The 19,084-nt window shown below is 37.4% G+C and overlaps 2 protein-coding genes across 2 annotated transcripts; both read right to left on the bottom strand.

The window, feature by feature from the left end:
* Positions 1-7,798: 7,798 nt before the first annotated feature.
* Positions 7,799-13,063, bottom strand: LOC114318383 (receptor-like protein 54). The gene is made up of 7 exons (XM_082880988.1): positions 13,009-13,063; positions 12,535-12,545; positions 12,318-12,432; positions 12,039-12,097; positions 10,050-10,112; positions 8,415-9,405; positions 7,799-8,199 (listed from the first exon to the last, which is right to left on the bottom strand). The coding sequence occupies exons 1-7, from the start codon at positions 13,061-13,063 to the stop codon at positions 7,799-7,801; spliced, it is 1,695 nt and encodes a 564-aa protein (XP_082737114.1).
* Positions 12,078-18,553, bottom strand: LOC114318706 (putative methyltransferase PMT11). The gene is made up of 6 exons (XM_082879043.1): positions 18,523-18,553; positions 18,279-18,347; positions 17,344-17,454; positions 16,692-16,848; positions 15,242-15,428; positions 12,078-12,432 (listed from the first exon to the last, which is right to left on the bottom strand). The coding sequence occupies exons 3-5, from the start codon at positions 17,423-17,425 to the stop codon at positions 15,260-15,262; spliced, it is 408 nt and encodes a 135-aa protein (XP_082735169.1). The 5' UTR covers positions 17,426-17,454; positions 18,279-18,347; positions 18,523-18,553; the 3' UTR covers positions 12,078-12,432; positions 15,242-15,259.
* Positions 18,554-19,084: the final 531 nt, after the last annotated feature.

A 19,084-nucleotide genomic window follows, 5' to 3' on the forward strand; every position in this document is an offset into this window, starting at 1 on the left:
TAGTTAGCTAGCTAGTTAATTCAAGCGTTGTAATAATTAGTTAAGTAGTTTAGCTAGTTATTCATTTTGTTTTGTAATAGTTAGCTTAATTAGCTTCGTTTATTTATTCGAACTCTCCTTCGTGAGAACGAAATGATGTAATAATGTGTATATCTTCCAACCTCCCATCTTTCTCCCTTTTATTTACTAGCTTACGATGGTTAGATTAGGAGTATCATATTTTGTTTAGCATACTTCATGTTTGCACTCATTCGTCTTGCATGCACTGAGGCTCGGTTCATCATTCTAACTGCACTGTCGTTCAATACTTCTTTGAATACGTGCTTAGACCACATGCTATTTGAATTACTTCATATGCCATATTAAGTAGCCGACCCTATTTTAGTTGCACTATTGCATGCGCTGCATTAGCCATCTTGTGTAGTTAGGAATCATGCATATTTTTCTAATTTCTTTGTTTTCTTTTAGCTTGGAGTACTAGGTGAGTTTTTAGTGCTTTAGCATACTTGCATGAGTGTGAGTGATTGCCATGTCTAGCATGCTTGCCATGAGGCGAAGTGCTTAAATGCTAAACTGTTTGAGTGCCTGTGAATGAAGGTTTGTTGCTTGAATTGGAACGATTCAATGAATGTACGTTTAAAGCCCACCTTGTCAAGTGGCAAATTCGCAAACTTTAAAGGCCACTTTGCTGAGTGACAAAATCAAACCCTTTTCGAAAAAGAAACATGAAATTGAATTGTTCCAATTCGGGCAAACTACACTATACCTTGTGTGTGTGCGTATCACATAGTAATGCTAGCCTAATAAACCAGAACATGAGCATATAATGTTGATAAAAATCATATCATGATTAGTAGAGGCCGATCTTTGATCGGGCAAGCGAGGGTGCTCAAATGTATTCATGACCTTCCCCTCTCGTACCTAAGTTCCCGAGTCGAGACAATCTTGGTACTGATGGACACGTGGCCTTTGGCACGAGTCATGGGTTTCCCAAATTTCTCAAAAATAAAATATTTAGGTGGCGACTCTGTATCTGGCAAATCAGTCCAATTTTGGCATTTTTAGATTCAAAATCGATTTTCCAAAAGATTTGTTGGATTTGGACTCTTTGGTGTTTATCAATTTCACATTGCACTTATGAGATTAGATTTAGAGCCGCGAGAGTCCGAACTGTAGGGCTTCTTTCGAGCTTCCAAAAGGGGGTGCGAAAAAGTCGAGCTACAACAAGTGTTGTGTGATTATGTGGCCATAAGTTGATGTATGAAAATACATGGAAAAGAAGCTAAAAATGTGAATTAAATAATCTGGCTGGTTGCTGCCCTGTTTGGCTCTTTTTTTTTTTCTTTTTTTTTTGTGCAGAAAATTCAAATATAACTTTTTTATGTGGAAGAAAATTCAGATGTAATAGAAGTCTAAATTTTCATTTTCTTACTTCTTACCCACCAAACAAATGTAAACTTGGAATTTATTCAAAATTCTACAGATAGCTCTAGCAACCATTGTTGTGTGCGAAGTTAGACTGCAGTACAGAAAAGCTAAAAATACTTCTCAAATGATCAGTCAGGCCAATGAAAAACATTTGTTAGAGATTCCAATCAACCATCAAACCTAAACAAATTAGCCAATGTATGTAATCGATCTTTGATGAGTCAGCTATTCAACGATTTGTCTTAGAAAATCCTCATCCCCAGCACGATGAGTTTAAATATTACCAATTGCCAGAAGAATATAACTTTTTTGGCTCAAATAGGGTACAATATTACAGAGTTAAGTGCCTGTAGACGCGCCCGTGGGCCCCACACTGCAATTCGGACTCCATTTTAGTCACGGTTCTTAATCTGAACCAAAGAGTCCAAATCCGATAAATTGTTTTGAGAAAATAGATTTTTAGAAGAGAAGTGCCAAACATGGACTGCTTTGCCAGATGCAGAGTCGCCACCTAAATATTTTATTTTGGGGGAATTTAGGAAACCCTGACTCGTTTGCCTAAGGCCACGTGTCCGTCATCACCAAAGTTGCCTCGGCTCGGGAACTTGGGTACGATTGGGGAAGGTCAGCTATGAGCACCCCCGCTCGCCCGATCCGAAGATCGGCCTCTATTAACCACGATATCTTGTTTTGAAAATATTATGAGCTCTTATTCCGGTTATTAGCTTAGATTTACTATGTGATGCGCACAGCACACAAGTATAGATTGGATCGCCTGAATTGGAACAAAACATTTCATGTTTGTTTTGAAAACGGTCTGCTACTCGTAAGTAGGCCAAAATGCAGATTTTGCCACCTTCGGGTGGGTTTAGAAAACATAGTTTTGCCACTCTCAAGTGGGCTTAAAACTCACAGTCAATGTATTATTCCAATTTAGGTAATTCAACCTCCACCCACAGGCATTCAAGCAGTTATATCATACAAGCAAATAGCCTCATGGTAAGCATGTTGTCATGGCAACACTCACACGCATGCAAGGATGCTAAAGCAAAAAGACTTACAGAGTACTCCAAGCCAAAACAAAAGCTATGTTAGAAATCCATGCATGGTCTTAATTATACAGAAATGCCTAATGTAACACATGCAGGAATGCAACTACAATAGGCTCGGCTATTCTAAAATGACATGTGAAATGCTACAGCTAACACGTATTCAATTTGGGATTGATATACAAATGCAGTTAGTATGATGCGCCGAGCCCGGTGCATGCAAAACAAATGAATGTATACAAACATGCTATCATAAGTATGCTATTTGAAACATGCCCTAAACTAACCATCAAAAACTAGTAAATAGAAGGGAAGAAAGACGTGGGGTTGGAAGACATACATATACTCACGCACACTTATTACACAATTGCCCTCGCTCGGAGGGTCTGAATAAATATTACAAAACAAATAAATAATTAACTCTTCTAACTAATTAAATATTACATATCTTCTATTTAATTAACAAATTAAATGCAGAAAGAGGATGGCCGCTGCCCCGCCTCGGAATGCTAGGATGATGCATGCTTGACTCGCCCCGCCCGGAAACCCGTGCCATGCCACTGTTGCCTCTGTTTACAGTGTCTTGCTCCTCTGAAAATTCTGAAAGTCCCCAGACCCATTTTGAATCACCCTCTGAGTGCTTTGGGGTGTCACCGGCCATAATTCAAGTTCACCGGCCATGGGGATGGGCTTATCGGCCAAAAATTACACCACCGGCTGGACATTGACGGTCGGTCGGCACTGTATGTGGCCGGCTGACCATTTCTTCTTGCAGAAACCTGTTTTTGACAGCAGCAGAGGGCAAACAGTGCATGACAAGGAAATTCAAAGCAATGTATGCATGGCCACTCTCCCAATCATGCTATGGACTCATGGGAGTGTGACCCTCAATACTCGGGCCACCAATCACGCATTTCGATGCGTGATGGCCTAAGACACCAAGTTTGCAACTTAATGTAGATGCATGCATAAAAGAGATGAATGCCTTATGCCCTATCATGTTGGGGTCAAGGGCATTGGAGACCGAGGGTTGAGGCGTGTTTCGTCGCTTTGAGTACGAACGCACCTCACCCCTCATGCCTGGTTTGACACCCCAAACCAAACCATGCAATGCATGTATACAAACATGGCTCAAAAATGCAACATGGCTCGAATATGCAACATGAGGTTAAGTTACAAGGCATGCCAAATGCAAGGCGACCTATCATGCAAGAATGTAATGTGCCAAGTATGCAATGGTACGATGCGATGCAACCTAGCATGTGATGCAAGCATGATATAATGTAAGCATGTAATTAGAGGCAATATGTCAAACATGAGACTATACACAAGGAGGGACTTAAACCGAAATGGGAGGCCTCAGCCACACCCCAAAACAGTGGCCAAAAGATGATACAAAAGGAGACAAATTATGCATGCAAGTGTGCACACGCTTAGCCCATCACCCAAGCATGGAGGGCTACTCTCAAGAACACTCAAAGGTGATCTACATGGACATTAAACACTCATGTTAAACTCTGAAAAGCATGCCAAGAACGATGCCAAAACATGCTAGGGAAGGGCTGCAAAAATGGAAGGGATTCAAGGCCACAAAAGAGAGCATTGCTCAACACCTACCCCAAGCACTCATGGCGTGAACTAAGCAACCAAAAACAGAGTTTCTATGCATCAAAATACACCCCAAAACCCACTGATATAGTAGCCTCAAATGCCTAAACACGGTATCATACACAATGGCTCATTTATAGGCATAAAAGGACAATCTTTCAAGGCATGAAAGGGATGATGAATGCAAGCATACAAGCATGGATTAGGGACTGAAACAACATGAGAAGTGATTCCAAATCACCGAAATAACCCGACTAAAGCATGCTCATGACTCACACCCTCAAGGCTCACAAGCCAAAATACAAAGGGGCTACCCTAAACACAGCAAATATGACCAAAATGGTTCCCAACGGATCTCAAGCATGGTAAGACATGGCTAAGAACTTCACAAAGTTAGGCCAAAACATGAGAGCATGGTAAACTAAATACATGATCCACTTCTAGGCAAAAGAGAGGAATACAAAGCAAGTATATTAAGCATGGAAGGGGGCACTAATCCGACCAAAAAAAGAGGCATAATATGACCCAATAACACCCAAAATCCTCTGAAATGAAGCCAAGAACAACTAATCATACATGCTACCCTTATGGGCCAAAAATGCAAACAAAAGAGAGACCAAGGGAGAGGGGTGTCCCTCCCCTATGCAAGACTTCAAAACCCCTTTTTCAACACTAAAAATCCACTGGATTTCAGTGGTGAGAAGGCCAATACACAAAAGTCCCCAAAGTTTATCAAAGAGAGCACAAAAAGGGCCAAACAAGGCCTAAGAGGGGGAGGTCAACCCCCAACACCAAAATGACCTTAATGAAAGATCTTAAGCATGCAAATACAAGACTTTTTTTAGTTATACACAAAGCTTAAATCAGTATGCAAGATAGGTTAAAGACTAGTGCAAGATTGGGGAATATAAAGTAAATAGTGTTACCCTTGAAGAACACTTCAAGAACAGCAAGCTCAGCCCTCTTCTTATGATCAAAACCGACCCAAAGCTCCAAGAACAAACCCTCAAGACCTCCAAAGTCGAATTATGGTGTAATAGTAGGTAACTTAGTACAAAACTAAGAACTAAATACACTTTTAGGCCCTCAAACACACACAAATGAAGAGAGAGAGGGAGATATAGAGAGACAAGATGTATATATCAGAATATATATGTTTTAGGTCTGATTTTGCTGAACCAACACAAAGGAGGAGGAGGGGACTCTTATATGGACAATGGAAAAGGCTAAGCTTCCAAGAAAAGCTATCCTAAAGGGGTCAAGTCTTCCAAGGGAAGCTACGCTAAGGGTGCAAGCTTCTTGAGGAAGCTAAGACAAAGGGTCAAGCTTCCTCAAGAAGCTTAAGCAAAGGGTGCAAGAAGTTGGATCAAAAGGATCAAAGGTTCAAAACAGCCACACCCGTGCATGGGGAGGAGGGTCCGTGCATTCCAACTGGCACAGCTGGCATGCATTATGCCTGTAAAAAGCAAAAAGGTGGTATCAGCTAGAAAAGGAGGCCTTCGGCCAAACAGAGTACCGGTTGACCATCCAAATACCCGACCGGCCATCACTAATGGCCGGTGGGAAGAAAACGAAGCCGGTGGCCTCAAGCCATGGCCGGTGATGTATGGGGAAGGCCGGTGAGGTGTGGGGATGGCCAACAAGCCACTCCCTGCCCTTCAAAGCAAAAACACAAGTGTTTGGTGTAAAACCAAACACAATACAGTCGAGTTGAGAGATCCTGAGGTAAGGCGCGCAGCCGAGACCTCCGGGAACTCAAAACGAACACAAACATGGATGATCACCGAGTGCTCAAACGGTGACGTCTGAGTCTTGAGGACAGTAAAAAATGGAGTGTCTACAGTTGCCCCTCTTTGATAGAACTCGAAAGTCATAACAATGACGGGAGTGAATGTCAAAGTCCAGAGACGACCCATTTTTGACAAGGCCGAAGACTTAGACAAAGCATACAAGCCACAGATAAGATATGCGCCAGAAGGCGGGGGCAAAATGCAACTGACAATGCAAGAAGCCGAACATAACTTATGATCATGTAAAGAAAGCTGCAACGAAGCATAACATGCAGCAGTTTTAAGCAATCAAACACAAATCCGACTACATTACAATACAGAAAGGATGTAAGAGAATTATGTAATTTTCACTACGTTCCACGCGGAGAATATAATACCTGTGCGGTTCGTCTGGTTGCTCCAACTTCAAATGAACCGTACATACAATATCGTGCCTGTAAAAGAAACTTAACAGGTACAACATCGTTAGCAACATGCATGACAATGAGAGTTAAGACTGTGCGACGACGCAAGTGAAGGAATGCATGACAATGCAATTTGAAACAAGCCTAACAATGCTATGAAGGCACCAACACATGTAAGTAAAGAACACATGACAACGTGCACAATGTGTATGACGAGGAACTTGAACACATGCGAGTAAAGCATAACGCGACAACGCATGCAATGTGTATAAAAACGGAACTTGAACACATGTAAGTAAAGCACACGTAGAAACGCATGCAATGTGTAAAGTAGGCAAGGTACGAACACATGTAAGTAAAGTACACGCAAAACATATACAATGTGTAACCACCTGAGAATACATATACACATGTAAGTAAAGCATGCTGTAATGCAGGCAATGTGTATAGCAGGAATGAACACATGTAAGTAAAGCATGCGGGTTAACGCAAGCAATGTGTAACCTCCTATGAGATGCATAAACACATGTAAGTAAAGCACACGTAGAAACGCATGCAATGTGTAAAGCAGGCAAGGTATGAACACATGTAAGTAAAGTACACGCAAAACTAATCACAAAATTAATCACAAAATTCCCACATCTTTGAACAAGAACTAGCAAAAATATCTCCAGTTTGATCCGCCAATCGCCATTGAAGATGAAAAAATGAAAAAACAAACTAATTATCATCAATTCTGTTCATTGATAGAAAGGAATGGAAGAGAAAAGATGTTGAAAGGTCGGCTGCACTACAATAGCAACGAGTAAAAGCACTGCTCAAAGACTAACATATAAACATCACTTTTAATGTAAATTTTCTATCTACTAGCCAACATTTCTATTCCTCAAAATGATTAAGAATGTAACAAAGGGAATGGTTGGAATTGTAAATTGTAAGATTGCATTTCGAAGTTAAAAACATGCAACTCTTATTTAAGGCCTCATCTTCTGTGACTGAAATCCAATTTAAAAGCAACTACACGCAATAGTGAAAATTTTCAAAGGTTACTACACGATGCGAGAAAAGAAGCACGAAATAGTCATAACATGCAACTCTTATTTAACTTAGTGCTTTAAGAAAACTAAACAACTTAACAAAGCTTTAGAATTTAATACAGCAACAAAAGTAAAGCTTTTGAAGTGATCCTATATAGCTGCTATTTTGATGCACATACACTCAAATGCAACAGCTAGGTGAGACACCCCTTCAATTGGATTCCATTGCTTTATTGTGCAACTTAAAGGAAAATATCTAGTTTCTTTTTTAAAATAAAAAATAAAAAATAGTAACTCAAATATAGCTTATTGATAGAAACCATAAAATATAATCCAACAAATTAATTTTGCAAAGATATATTCCAATTACCTAATATTGCCATTTGACTTTGTTGATTTCTTCTTTCACTGTATCAGTGGGCACCCTTCTTAGACCTTTCCATCTTCTTATTATGTTTTCCTTCAACAATTTTCACAAGCCATTATGGTCTTTTGGTTACAAACATAAGATATCCAACAACCATTCCAAATACAAATCCACATCCATACCCCAACACAACAACTTGCCAGTTAAATCCGCTTGAGCTGTCTAAATTCTCGTCTTGTTGTAGTGTTGGTGGAGGTGGCAGTGGCTGTAGTTCCTTACATTTCTTTGATAAAGAGAATCCACATAAGACCAAGTTTCCACTGTATGAATCATTTCCAAATGTATTAAACTGGCTCCCTTGAGGAATTGGCCCTGCTAGTTGGTTGTCTGAAAGGCTTTGTACCTCATGAAACATCAAACTTTTCAATTGCTGAGGAATCTCCCCAACAAACGTGTTTGAGGAAAGATTCAATGATTCAAGGTTTTTCAAATTTCCAAGTGAAATTGGAATGTGGCCTTAAAGGTTGTTATGGGATAAGTTAAAACCTGAAGTGAATTAAGCCTCCCAATGGATTTCAGAATCTCTTCTTGGAATTTATTTCTTCAAAAATCAATGATTGAGAAGACTGTTAAGATTCTTGAATATTTAATTTCATGTCCTTTCATCATTACCACAACAGAATCTTGATAATAGTAGTCACCCATATATTTCAATTTCTATTCATGTTCACCTACATTCATCATAGCTCCAAATTGTTTGATATAATTTGTTGGCAAAAGGCTAGTGAATTCATTGCAAGATATGTCGATAATTCTCAACTTAGGGAAAGGATGTTTGGCCTTGGTCTTGAAGGTGCCTATATGACCATGAAACCTATTAAATCTCAAGACAAGAACCTGCAAGTTTTGAAGAGTTCCCAACCAGTGGGGGAATGTATCATTTTTCTTGCTTTCTCCAAGATCTAGAACTTCCAAGTGTTTACAATTGAGCAAAGATTGTGGAACTTGTCCTTTAATTTGGTTGCCATTTAAGTTAAGATTCCTTAGCATGTTTCCTTTTGTAAATGTTGTAGTAAAGGTACCACGAAAACTATTGTTCCCTACATTCAACACCGAGAGAAAATTGCTTAAGTTTTCCAAACATTGTGGAATCAAGCCACTCAAACTGTTATTAAACACATCAATAACTGCAAGTGAAAGACCGCAAATCAATGGAGTTATTTCTCCTATCAATTTATTGTCCGAGATAGAGAAGAAATCTGTGGTGTTTGGTGGAAGAGGGAGTGATCCTTGGAGCAAGTTGGAGTGTAGGTCAATTGATCTTAGATTTTTCAATGGAAGACGCTCTAAACTGGTGAGGAAATTATGAGAAAGATTTAAATCATACAATGAATCTTTCCCCACATCGAATATCCACTTTGGAACTTCACCATGAATTTTGTTGTTTGAAAGGTCTAGAGAACGCAATCCGGCATGTTCTCTCAAGAAGTTTGGAAATTCGCTTAAGTTGCAAGAAGATAATCTTATCGTGTTAAAGTAGGGAAAAATAGAGTTGACACTATTGTTGATGTTCAATGAGAGACCATTATATGAGAGATCAAGGTAGGACAAATGTTTTAGCTTAAGCAGCTTATCTAACTCCACTACACCACTTAAGTTATTTGATGAAAGCACCAAGTCTGTTAGGTTCTGGAGTTCATAAACTGATCCTGGAATTGGTCCCTATAGCATATTGTTACTCAAATCTATATCAACCAATGAAGGTTGACCAAACAACCAAGACGGAATTGTCCTATTGAGTCTATTATTTTTCAATATGATAGAAGTTAGCTTTGAAAGCCCAACTGCATATGAAGGAATGAGACCAATTACCTGATTATCAGAAAGGTGCAGTTGATTGAGTTAGCTCATGTTGTCAAAGGAATTTGGTATTTGACCGTTCAAATTGTTTCCGAAAAGAACCAAGTTAGTAGGTTGGCTCATGTTGCCAAGGGAATCCGGTATTTCACCGTTCAAATTGTTAAATGAAAGATCCAAACAAGTAAGTTGGCTCATGTTACCAAGGGAATCCGGTATTTTTCCGCTCAAATTGTTTATGAAAAGATCCAAGTAAGAAAGCTTTGCGAGGTTTGAAATTGATGAGGGGATTTGACCGTTGAAATTGTTAAACCCGAAGCCTAACTTGGTGATTTGTGTAAGGTTCCCAAAAGAGGCTGGAATTGACCCCGAAAAGTTGCAATGATAGAGTTGCAAAATATTCAAGGCTTTAAGATTGCTGATTGATTTAGGCAATTGGCCAGAAAAACATATATCGGAGAGATCAAGAAACTGAAAGGAACTAGTCACATTGAAGTATGGAAGTTTACCTGTGAGTTCCAAATTTCCCTGTACATTGAGCTTTCGTAGGTTTGGAAAGAGAAAAATGTTTTCTGAGAATTTCCCATGCAGTTGACAATAAAAAAGATTGAGTGATGCCAAAGAAGATAGATTTAGCAAAGCATGAGGTAAAGTTGATGAGATATTCAACCAATCAAGGTGTAGTTCTCTCAATTGAATTAGGTTTCGAAGGAGCATATTGAAAGTGTGTTGTTTAATTCTCCCCTCATCATAATAAGAAAAATAATATTCATTTAAACAAGAGAGATCAAGGGAAATCAATTTGGATAGATGGGAGATTCTTGGAGGAATTTGGCCTGCAAAATTAGAGTAAGTGAGGTTGAGATGGGTCAAACTCGCAAATGAGCCAAACTTCGATGAAATTCTAGACAAATTGAAGTCATTGAAAGCAAGATTGAGGCTTTGAAGGTGACGAAGGTGGAAGAGGGTGCTGTTGTCTTAGATGGTGCCATGATGCTGGCTGCAACTGAGGTTAAGTCCAATCACATGACCATTCGACCAGTCGCATGTGACCCCTTCCCATGAGCAACAATCACTACTCTCATTCCAAAACACCATTTTAGGATGAGAATCAGATTCACAATATGAAGAGGCATCAGGAGTTATGGTAAATGCTGTTTTAAATTGGAGAAGTGAAAATCCCTGGTCCTCAAGGCAGGTATGGCGTGCACAAGTAGAAGAAGACAAGAGAAATAGTAAAAGAAATTGATGAAGAAACATAAGCCGACTCATTTTGTTTTCTTACAGGTAGGAGGATTGAGAAAGAGATAGAGATATGAAAAGAAGAGAAGAGTAAGAAGGATAGTAATTTGATGGATTGTGATGGGAAGGAATAAATGTATTACTCATTCTTATACACACTGCCATCATGATGCACCACAACTATGTAATTGTATCCATCGTCCATCATGACTTCCACCATCAGCCATGACTTGCAAGTTGGCTACAGTCACTACAAGAATTCGCACTTTTGCCGACTAAAAATTTGGTCGGCAAAAGTCCATTTTTAGTCGGCAAAAGTTATCCGCGACTAATTTTTTTGGTCGCCACTTTGGTCGCCAATTGAGGGTCGCGGAGAGTAATTAGCGACTAAAAAATATTTTAGTCGCAAAAAAGTTATATTTGCCGGCTAAATTTTTGGTCGCTAAATATATAATTATTGCGACTAATTCATTTAGTAGCTAAAACACTTTAGTCGTGAAAAGTCATATTTTTCGAACCAAACATGTTAGTCGCCAATTCGCACATTCAACGACCAAATAGTTTGGTCGGCAATTGTCGCCCATTTCCACGACCAACTAATTTGGTCGCCAATTGTCACATTTCGCGACCAAAAAAATTGGTGGGCAATACATTCCACGACCAAAAAGATTGGTCGGCAATATTCATTACAAGAAAATCGCATTTTTGGCGACTAAAAATTTGGTCGGCAAAAGTCAATTTTTAGTCGGCAAAAGTTATTCGTGACCAATTTTTTTGGTCGCCACCTTGGTCGCCAATGGAGGGTCGGCAAAAGTAATTAGCGACTAAAACTTTTGTTAGTCTGGAAAAAGTTAAATTTGCCGACTAAATTTTTAATCGCTAAATATATCATTACTGCAACTAATCCATTTAGTCGCTAAAACACTTTAGTTGCGAAAAGTGACATATTCCCGACCAAATATGTTAGCCGCCAATTGGCACATTCCACGACAAAAAAATTTGATCGCCAATTATCACATTCCACAACCAAAAGGTTTGGTTGCCAATTATCATATTCCACGATTAAAAAATTTGGTCGCCAATTGTGGCATTCCACGACCAAAAATTTTGGTCGCCAATTGTGACATTTTAGGACCAAAAAGTTTTGGTCGCCAAAAGGAATGTTTACGCCAATATGCAATAAAATAAACCTGTAATTCATAATAATATATCCAATCTATTCAATACAATCTGTAATTTACAATAATCAATCAAACCAACAATTCACTTGAATCATAAACATTCAACAAACTATATAAATCATCAAACTCTAAACCTGTTTAATTAAAGTCAGCAACTATTATAAATTTTCATCCACAAGTAATTCCAAACTACATATTCGTTCAATTAAAAATCCGCTTGTAATCTATATAATCATCCAATTCACATCCACTTAGCATTAAAATTTAAAACATATTCCTTAAGTGAAGAGTGGAACTCCCTTTACAGAGCATCAATAGCTTTCATTGATTGAGTAGAAAAAAAATTCTTCCAACAGTATTCATATCCAGCTACGTCTCTTTCAACTTCTTTCCAGGCCTCATAAGCCCGGACAAGAGCAAGGTTATCACTGTAATCATGTGAAAATTGTGCTTTTGCTGCTTCTGCTAGCTGCAAAGAGAAAGACACACAAATCAATTAGTGAAACTGATAAGACAAGATACTCAATTTTCTAGCAAAAGCTATCTATTAGTGAAACCACAACTAAAATACCCAGTTAACAACTATAGACATAAAATTATAATAGCATAAAAGATCAAGAAAAATCATGATGGATCCGAATATTAAAGTTATAATAGCATTGGGCTGCTAAGGGGGCAGGAAAAGGAAACAAAATTACACTGTGGCACATTGTCAATGAAGATTTTGAAGTAGAAAAACATGAATCATCCATTATAACACAATGAATGATAAGAATTCACCACCCACTTTATTTTTACCTAAATTATATATATATTAACTTGCTGTGCTAAGTAGGGAAAAAAATTTACAATGATGATATGACATGATTATGGATGCATGATATATTTCTCAGTAATTAAATTTTTATAAGTATAATAACAAATCTCACCACATGTAAATGTGACAGGTACACATTATATCAAAATAGAGCATAAGCTAGAGCTTGCCACTGCAACCCCAGCTGCAGCAAGACCAGGCCAGGTCAACACAGCAAGGCTGCAGTACCAGCCGTAGCCCGAGCAGCTAAAGTCAGAACAGAAAGGGCTGTAGCTTCAGTCATGCTTACGTGTTATAAAGAAAACTAGCGTAACTGTTTCAAGTAGTTAGGTTGTTAGAATTAAACCATGGTTAGATTAGTTTGTTATGATTAGATTAAATATAAAAGCACTGAATCTTTGTAATCAATTCATCAATCATGGTTTTTGCTGGGTTAAAGGAATTGAGCCTAACAAGTGTAAGGATAATATGGCTTTGAGTACAATAAGAAAGAAAGTTTTTATGTAAAAGAAAAACTCCGTAAAGATTGAAACCTCAAGAGATATCTCAATTTTGACACCTTCTTTGGCTCCTACAGCTTGATGAATCCCCTCAGACAATCTCCTTTTCTCTTCAACTCTCCCTGTCAACTACAGAAATGTCTTGTTGTGCTAATGTGAGTATTCTGCTCAACTCTCCCCTAAGACCATTTATGTACTCGGTTCAACCGTTTCATAATTGAAGTCCTTCAGAGTATCCAAACTACAGGTGCTAAGTGTCCTAATATAACGCATCAAAACCTATTCAAACAATAAGGTCATAAAATTAACGAACAGTAGCAAACACCAATAGCCCAACAGTGTGATAGACAATGTAACTAATCAAAAAGTAAATGGCAGTACTACAAGAAACCAAATAGTAGCAAGTTCATCTAAATATTTCTTGTCTAGTAAATGGCAGTAATTAAAATTGAATATGCATTTCAAAAAGTTATTAAAGTTTAAGATACACTCGAAATATTCCAAGGGACAGTTCATCTAAATAGAATTACTTGTAGTACTGAAGGTAATCTACGTTTGAGCAGATGCTGAAGACATTGTCAACCTAACTATTAGCAGTTATGAGGGAGAGTTACTTGGGGGACCTTAGCAAACATTAGCAGACGTAGTTATGCTGAAGGTAATCTACCTTCAGTGATGAGGGAGAGTTAGGTTGTGGGGTGGCTGAGATAGATGGGGTTGCAAGGGAGCAGGGGGAGAGAGAGAGAGTGAGAAGATGGAGTGTGATTCCTTTTAGAAAAATGTGATTCAATTAAGGAATATTGGTGCTTGGATATAAGTAATTATCTACGTTTAAGGGTATGATAGATATTTTAGTATAAACGTGATGACCACTATTTTCCATCCATGAGATTAACAAACTGTACGTGTTAAAGTGTTAAATGAATTTAAATTTTGAGGTATGTACACTGTAATCATGCCAAGACTATGAAGCTATCTATATTTCTTATTACTTGAGGGAGGTCTACATAATTTACCGTGTTATTTATCTCTTATTAGTTAAGAAGTACGGACACGGATATGTGACACGACACAGACATACGGACACACAAATTTTTAAAAGATGCAGGGCACGACATGTTGGGGACATGTTCAAAACATATAATTTTATATATTTATTATATATCATATTTTTAAATACTTAATATTTATTTTATATCAAATATTTAATTTTATCAAATTTATTAACTTTAAGTATGCTATTTTAATAAAATAAATTAAAATTTTAATTTTTTTTTGAACTTTACCAACTTTACCAATCTGATCCATATCAGAGAGAGGAGGAGCATGTATTATACATTTCTAAAAGCAGGCACAAAATAAACCATGAAATAATGGTTCACTGCTCAGTGAATAAGAAAGATAATCATTATTTATGTCCAACCTAGTTGATTTTCTGCTATTAAGGTGAAAAAGAAGAAAAAAATCAATCCTGTAGTTCCCCACTCCCTAAGTTTGTCGGTTATAATATTACTAACACGCAAAGAACCCAATTACAAAATTTAGCCAACAAATGATGTTCCGTGTTACACTAAAATGTTCTTATACAATTCAACAGATCCTCTGCAGATGCAACATTTCCTTTTTCTCTGTCTAAAACTAGCAAAATTTCTGGGAAAAACAATTATTTATTAGAAAAATGATTTGGACCCCCACGACCCCCATTGGCCTAAAATTGGCCAGTTTTTTTTTTTTTTTTTTTTTTTTTTTCCCTTCTCCAATCACCAACCCCCACGTGTGTGTGGGGGTGGTGGGGAGAGGGGGTATCAATCACTTCCATATTTAATACATAAATGTCCACTGTGTTTGAACGTTTGAGAAAAAAAAATCCAAAAAATCAAATATGAAAATTTAATAACCAAATTTTGAACAGAAAATCAACTAGAAGCAGCTCGAGAGAGAATCCACACAACACTGATTACCTGTTTACCATCAGGGCTCTAGCTAACAGCGTAAATGCTGCCTTTACGACCATCCTTTGAGGACAGCTCTCCAATTTTCTCTCCAGTTTTCGCATCATATAGTATACCCTTCTTATCAGAGCTTACCGTAATGAACTTGCTACCATCTGTACAAAACTGTACACAACTGACAAAATTTGAATGATCCCTGCATATCAATAACATCACCTTTTTGTAAAGCATAAACTTTTGAAATGCATATTCAATTTTAATTATTTCCATTTACTAGACAAGAAATATATTATATGATGAAAAGGGCAACAACTAGAAGTTCATCTAAATATTCCAAGCAGAAATCTAAACAAGAAATATACTTATTTAAGATACACTCTCATACAATTATAAGTTCTCCGTCCCACAAACAGCATACTGCATTCTCAGAAACTGAATTTAGCTTTTGGAGTAGATAATGAGAGACCCCTAATAGAAGTTTCCTTCAAAAGGGACAGTTCTGGTAGGGAGCTATAATTTCAGAAAAGCAGCGTTCAGATGGATATGCACCAAATCAATTATGTGATGCAATACTGAAAATGAAAATTCTGTAGGACTAGTTCCATTATTTTCTTTGATCATTGAATTAGGGAGGACACTTGTCCTAAATTTCCTTATTTTTCTCATTGAATATTGGGAACAATCTTGCACAAGGCTGAATGACTGCAAAACTGATTCAACTTGAGATTAAAATAGTTATTCTTATCTATTTAGGGCTATACAGAGTCCTTCATTTATGTCTGCTACAGGTGCATTTGGATGAAAAATGCCTAATGAATTAACAAATTCTCCTAACCCCATTGCATTTCACATCAAACAAATCAAATATCTGCATAAACAAAATCGAATCAACATATATTTTTTTTGTGGATCAATAAGCACACAATCACATGAAATCAATTCTTAGAAACCAAATCGTCTATATAACTTGTAACTTGTAAGGGTATATATAAAGTATAGTATTAAAAAAAAAGAAACCATTTTTTACTTTTCAAATTCTTGACCAGGGAGATAAAGTGGTTGATGCATCACATGATAAGACCACAACACCAAAAGACATGATAAGGCAGGATGAGAAAAAGTCACAGGGAACCATGTCATTACTAGGCTTTATAGTCATTACTAGGGTACATGTCATTACTAGGCCAAGTGCTTAAAGTCAATAGGGTTTACAGTCCCATTTTTTACTGCTGATGGTCTAAACATAAAGCTTGTCAATATTTCATGTCAATGGTTACACATAAATTACAGTAGCTGTAGGCCTACAATGCATGAAGTTAACATGTCATACTACTGAATATGCAGAAGCCTTACGGACATAACAGTTGTCAAATAAAGATCTAAAACTTTAACCATTCAAGGCAGTTTAATATACTATTTGCATCACCAAAATATACTAGAAAGAGGATAGTTAATATACCAAACACTGTCTGGATCATCATCTGAATCACACAGCGGAGGTCGCGTTCCTGCCTCACGACTTAAGTAGCAACTGTTGTTCAAGGGCTTCTGCCAAATTGCAATATACCCCTCCTTCACAAGATTCCAACAAAGGTGGCTTGTAAGATTAATCATCTCTGAAGACGAAGGAAGACAAACGATCAGTAAACTGAACTTCTTGTCTGATGTGCTGCACATGTTACTCCTATTTAGACCACCAATAAAATGCAATGGAAACACTTCATTTGGGTGCACTGGAAGATTGACCTTCATTAAACAAATTATGGGGCACCCAGATGAACTAACATATTACATGCTTTAGGACCTTTCCCTGCCATTTTATCTAAGTACCATAACCAGTTTGCAATTTTTTTGTTCTCCAAGCTGGGGTAGTTACCAAATTCAGATTCCTTAATTTTTTCTAAGTTATAAACAATTGCAGAAGTCACTCTGTAAGCAATTGGGATTCAACAGGGAGATCAAATGCAAACTAAGGTGCACAATTTTTCATATAAGGGTATAACAGAAAGCTATGCAAACATTCGAAACTCAAACTCAAAAATGCTTATCGACTCACTAAAGTGAAAATAACTGTTCATCTTATTTTATAAACAAATTCTGCTTAGTCATACCTTCCCACTGCTCTTCAAGGGCTAATTCATGCTTATAAACAGGCTGTGCTGCCCAAGCAAAGTATCCTCCTGCACGTAGCATCCTGTTGACCTCGAGCAGCAAAATTCCATCTTTGCCACAATGAAAGAAACAAACAAAGGCATGATAAGAATATGTCCCACAAATGAACATCAACAATTTTCCCATATAATATCTACTACTCTTTACAGATAACAGATTTCCACAATGATAATGATATGCCACATGGAAAATAGTGAGGATAGACGACATGGAACAACTAGGTTATAATTTATAATGCATAAACAAGAATGATTACACATTGGCCTCATAAACTTGCAGATATGAATCATATGGTAAATAAAAATGCTTAATTGCCTTTTAAACTACTTTATCTCTTATCAATTGGAAGTGTGAAATGAGGAATTAGGCTACAACACAATACACAAAACCTGGTGGAACTTTCATTGCAGTCAACAGCTAACAAATACATGGAATCAGAGTGTCGACAATAAATGAAAATTTTTCATAAACTACATTTCTTAGCATAAAAACCTATTCGATGGTTATAATTTTTTCAACTAAAAGTTTGAAGGTATGGAAATCCCACGGTGATCAATGATCCACTTCAGGAAAGAACTGATGGAACATAGAGAATTGGGATCTCATATCAGACATTCACTTGCCAGTTTGAGACTGACAAAGTCATCAATCTTTATGCAGGTGGTGGCTCCATTACCCATATCAACAATACAAGAAGTTAATGAGAAACATATTTGGCATGGAAATTTTATTTAACCTTTGAGAGAAATTCTGCAAGGAAGCGATAGGAGGTGCAACACTTCCAATATATACTCTGATGGCTAATTAGTTGTTCACTAAATCATTTTCTACCCAACAAAGATAATAAATTAAATTATGAGAGAGAATAGCATACCATCACGAGTCCAATTAATTCTACATCTTGAACAATGTATCAAGTCAAAAGCTTGATAGGGTTTAAGATCTGTTCGGATTATAAAACTACATCATTGTTGTTCCAAGGATACACAGTCACATAGAGATATAGAGGAACCATTTCAACCCAGTCGTTAGAGGAACCGACTGGAATGAGAGAGTCGAAAGAAGAGTCAAAATAAGCGTACCGTCTCGCCGTCGAACTAGTCTCGCCGCTGCTGAACCAGTCTCGCCGCTGACTGAAACCCTTCCCCTTCAACCCCAGTCTCTCTTCAAACCCTCTATCTTCTCTCTCTCAGATTAAGGTTTGCTCACTGTTTTACAAACCTAAAAGGAAATGAAAAAAAATGGGGGGAAAAAGCAGAGGGAAAAAAAAGGGGGAAATTAAGCTTGGGCGGGCGGAAAAAGAGAAGGGGGGAAATAGTTTTATTTTTATTTTAATTAATTTTTTTTATTTGATAGAAGTAGGGATAATATTTTAATGAAAAATATTTTTTGTGACCCATTTTTTTTTGGGGGGGGGGGAAATAGTTTTATTTTTATTTTAATTATTATTTTTTATTTGATAGAAGTAGAGGTAATATTTTAATGAAAAATATTTTTCGTTAAAATAAAGTTAATTTTTTATTGTCGATGAAAAATATTTATTGTGACCCTTTTTTTTTTATTACTAAAAATCAAGAGCTAATTTTTTGTGGTAGAGGAGAGGGATCGACAGTAGTGGTGAAGGTGGTGGATAAGAGGTGAGGTGATGGTGGTGGTGGTGGTGGTGATGGCGAAGGAGAT

The sequence above is a fragment of the Camellia sinensis genome, chromosome 7, assembly GCF_055761805.1.
Source record: "Camellia sinensis isolate YWXY chromosome 7, ASM5576180v1, whole genome shotgun sequence".
Lineage (NCBI taxonomy): Eukaryota > Viridiplantae > Streptophyta > Magnoliopsida > Ericales > Theaceae > Camellia > Camellia sinensis.

Excerpts from the sequence above, each read along its gene's own strand:
- LOC114318706 (XM_082879043.1), bottom strand. The coding sequence starts at position 17,425 with ATGCTACGTGCAGGAGGATACTTTGCTTGGGCAGCACAGCCTGTTTAT. Across the intron at positions 16,849-17,343 it reads CCTTGAAGAGCAGTGGGAAG|AGATGATTAATCTTACAAGC; the intron begins GTATGACTAAGC and ends CTTCGTCTTCAG. Across the intron at positions 15,429-16,691 it reads GATGATCCAGACAGTGTTTG|GGATCATTCAAATTTTGTCA; the intron begins GTATATTAACTA and ends ATTGATATGCAG.
- LOC114318383 (XM_082880988.1), bottom strand. The coding sequence starts at position 13,063 with ATGACTGAAGCTACAGCCCTTTCTGTTCTGACTTTAGCTGCTCGGGCT. Across the intron at positions 12,098-12,317 it reads CGTAGCTGGATATGAATACT|GTTTAGAGTTTGATGATTTA; the intron begins GTTGGAAGAATT and ends TTAATTAAACAG. Across the intron at positions 9,406-10,049 it reads GGGAAATTTGGAACTCACAG|GGACCAATTCCAGGATCAGT; the intron begins GTAAACTTCCAT and ends AATATGCTATAG.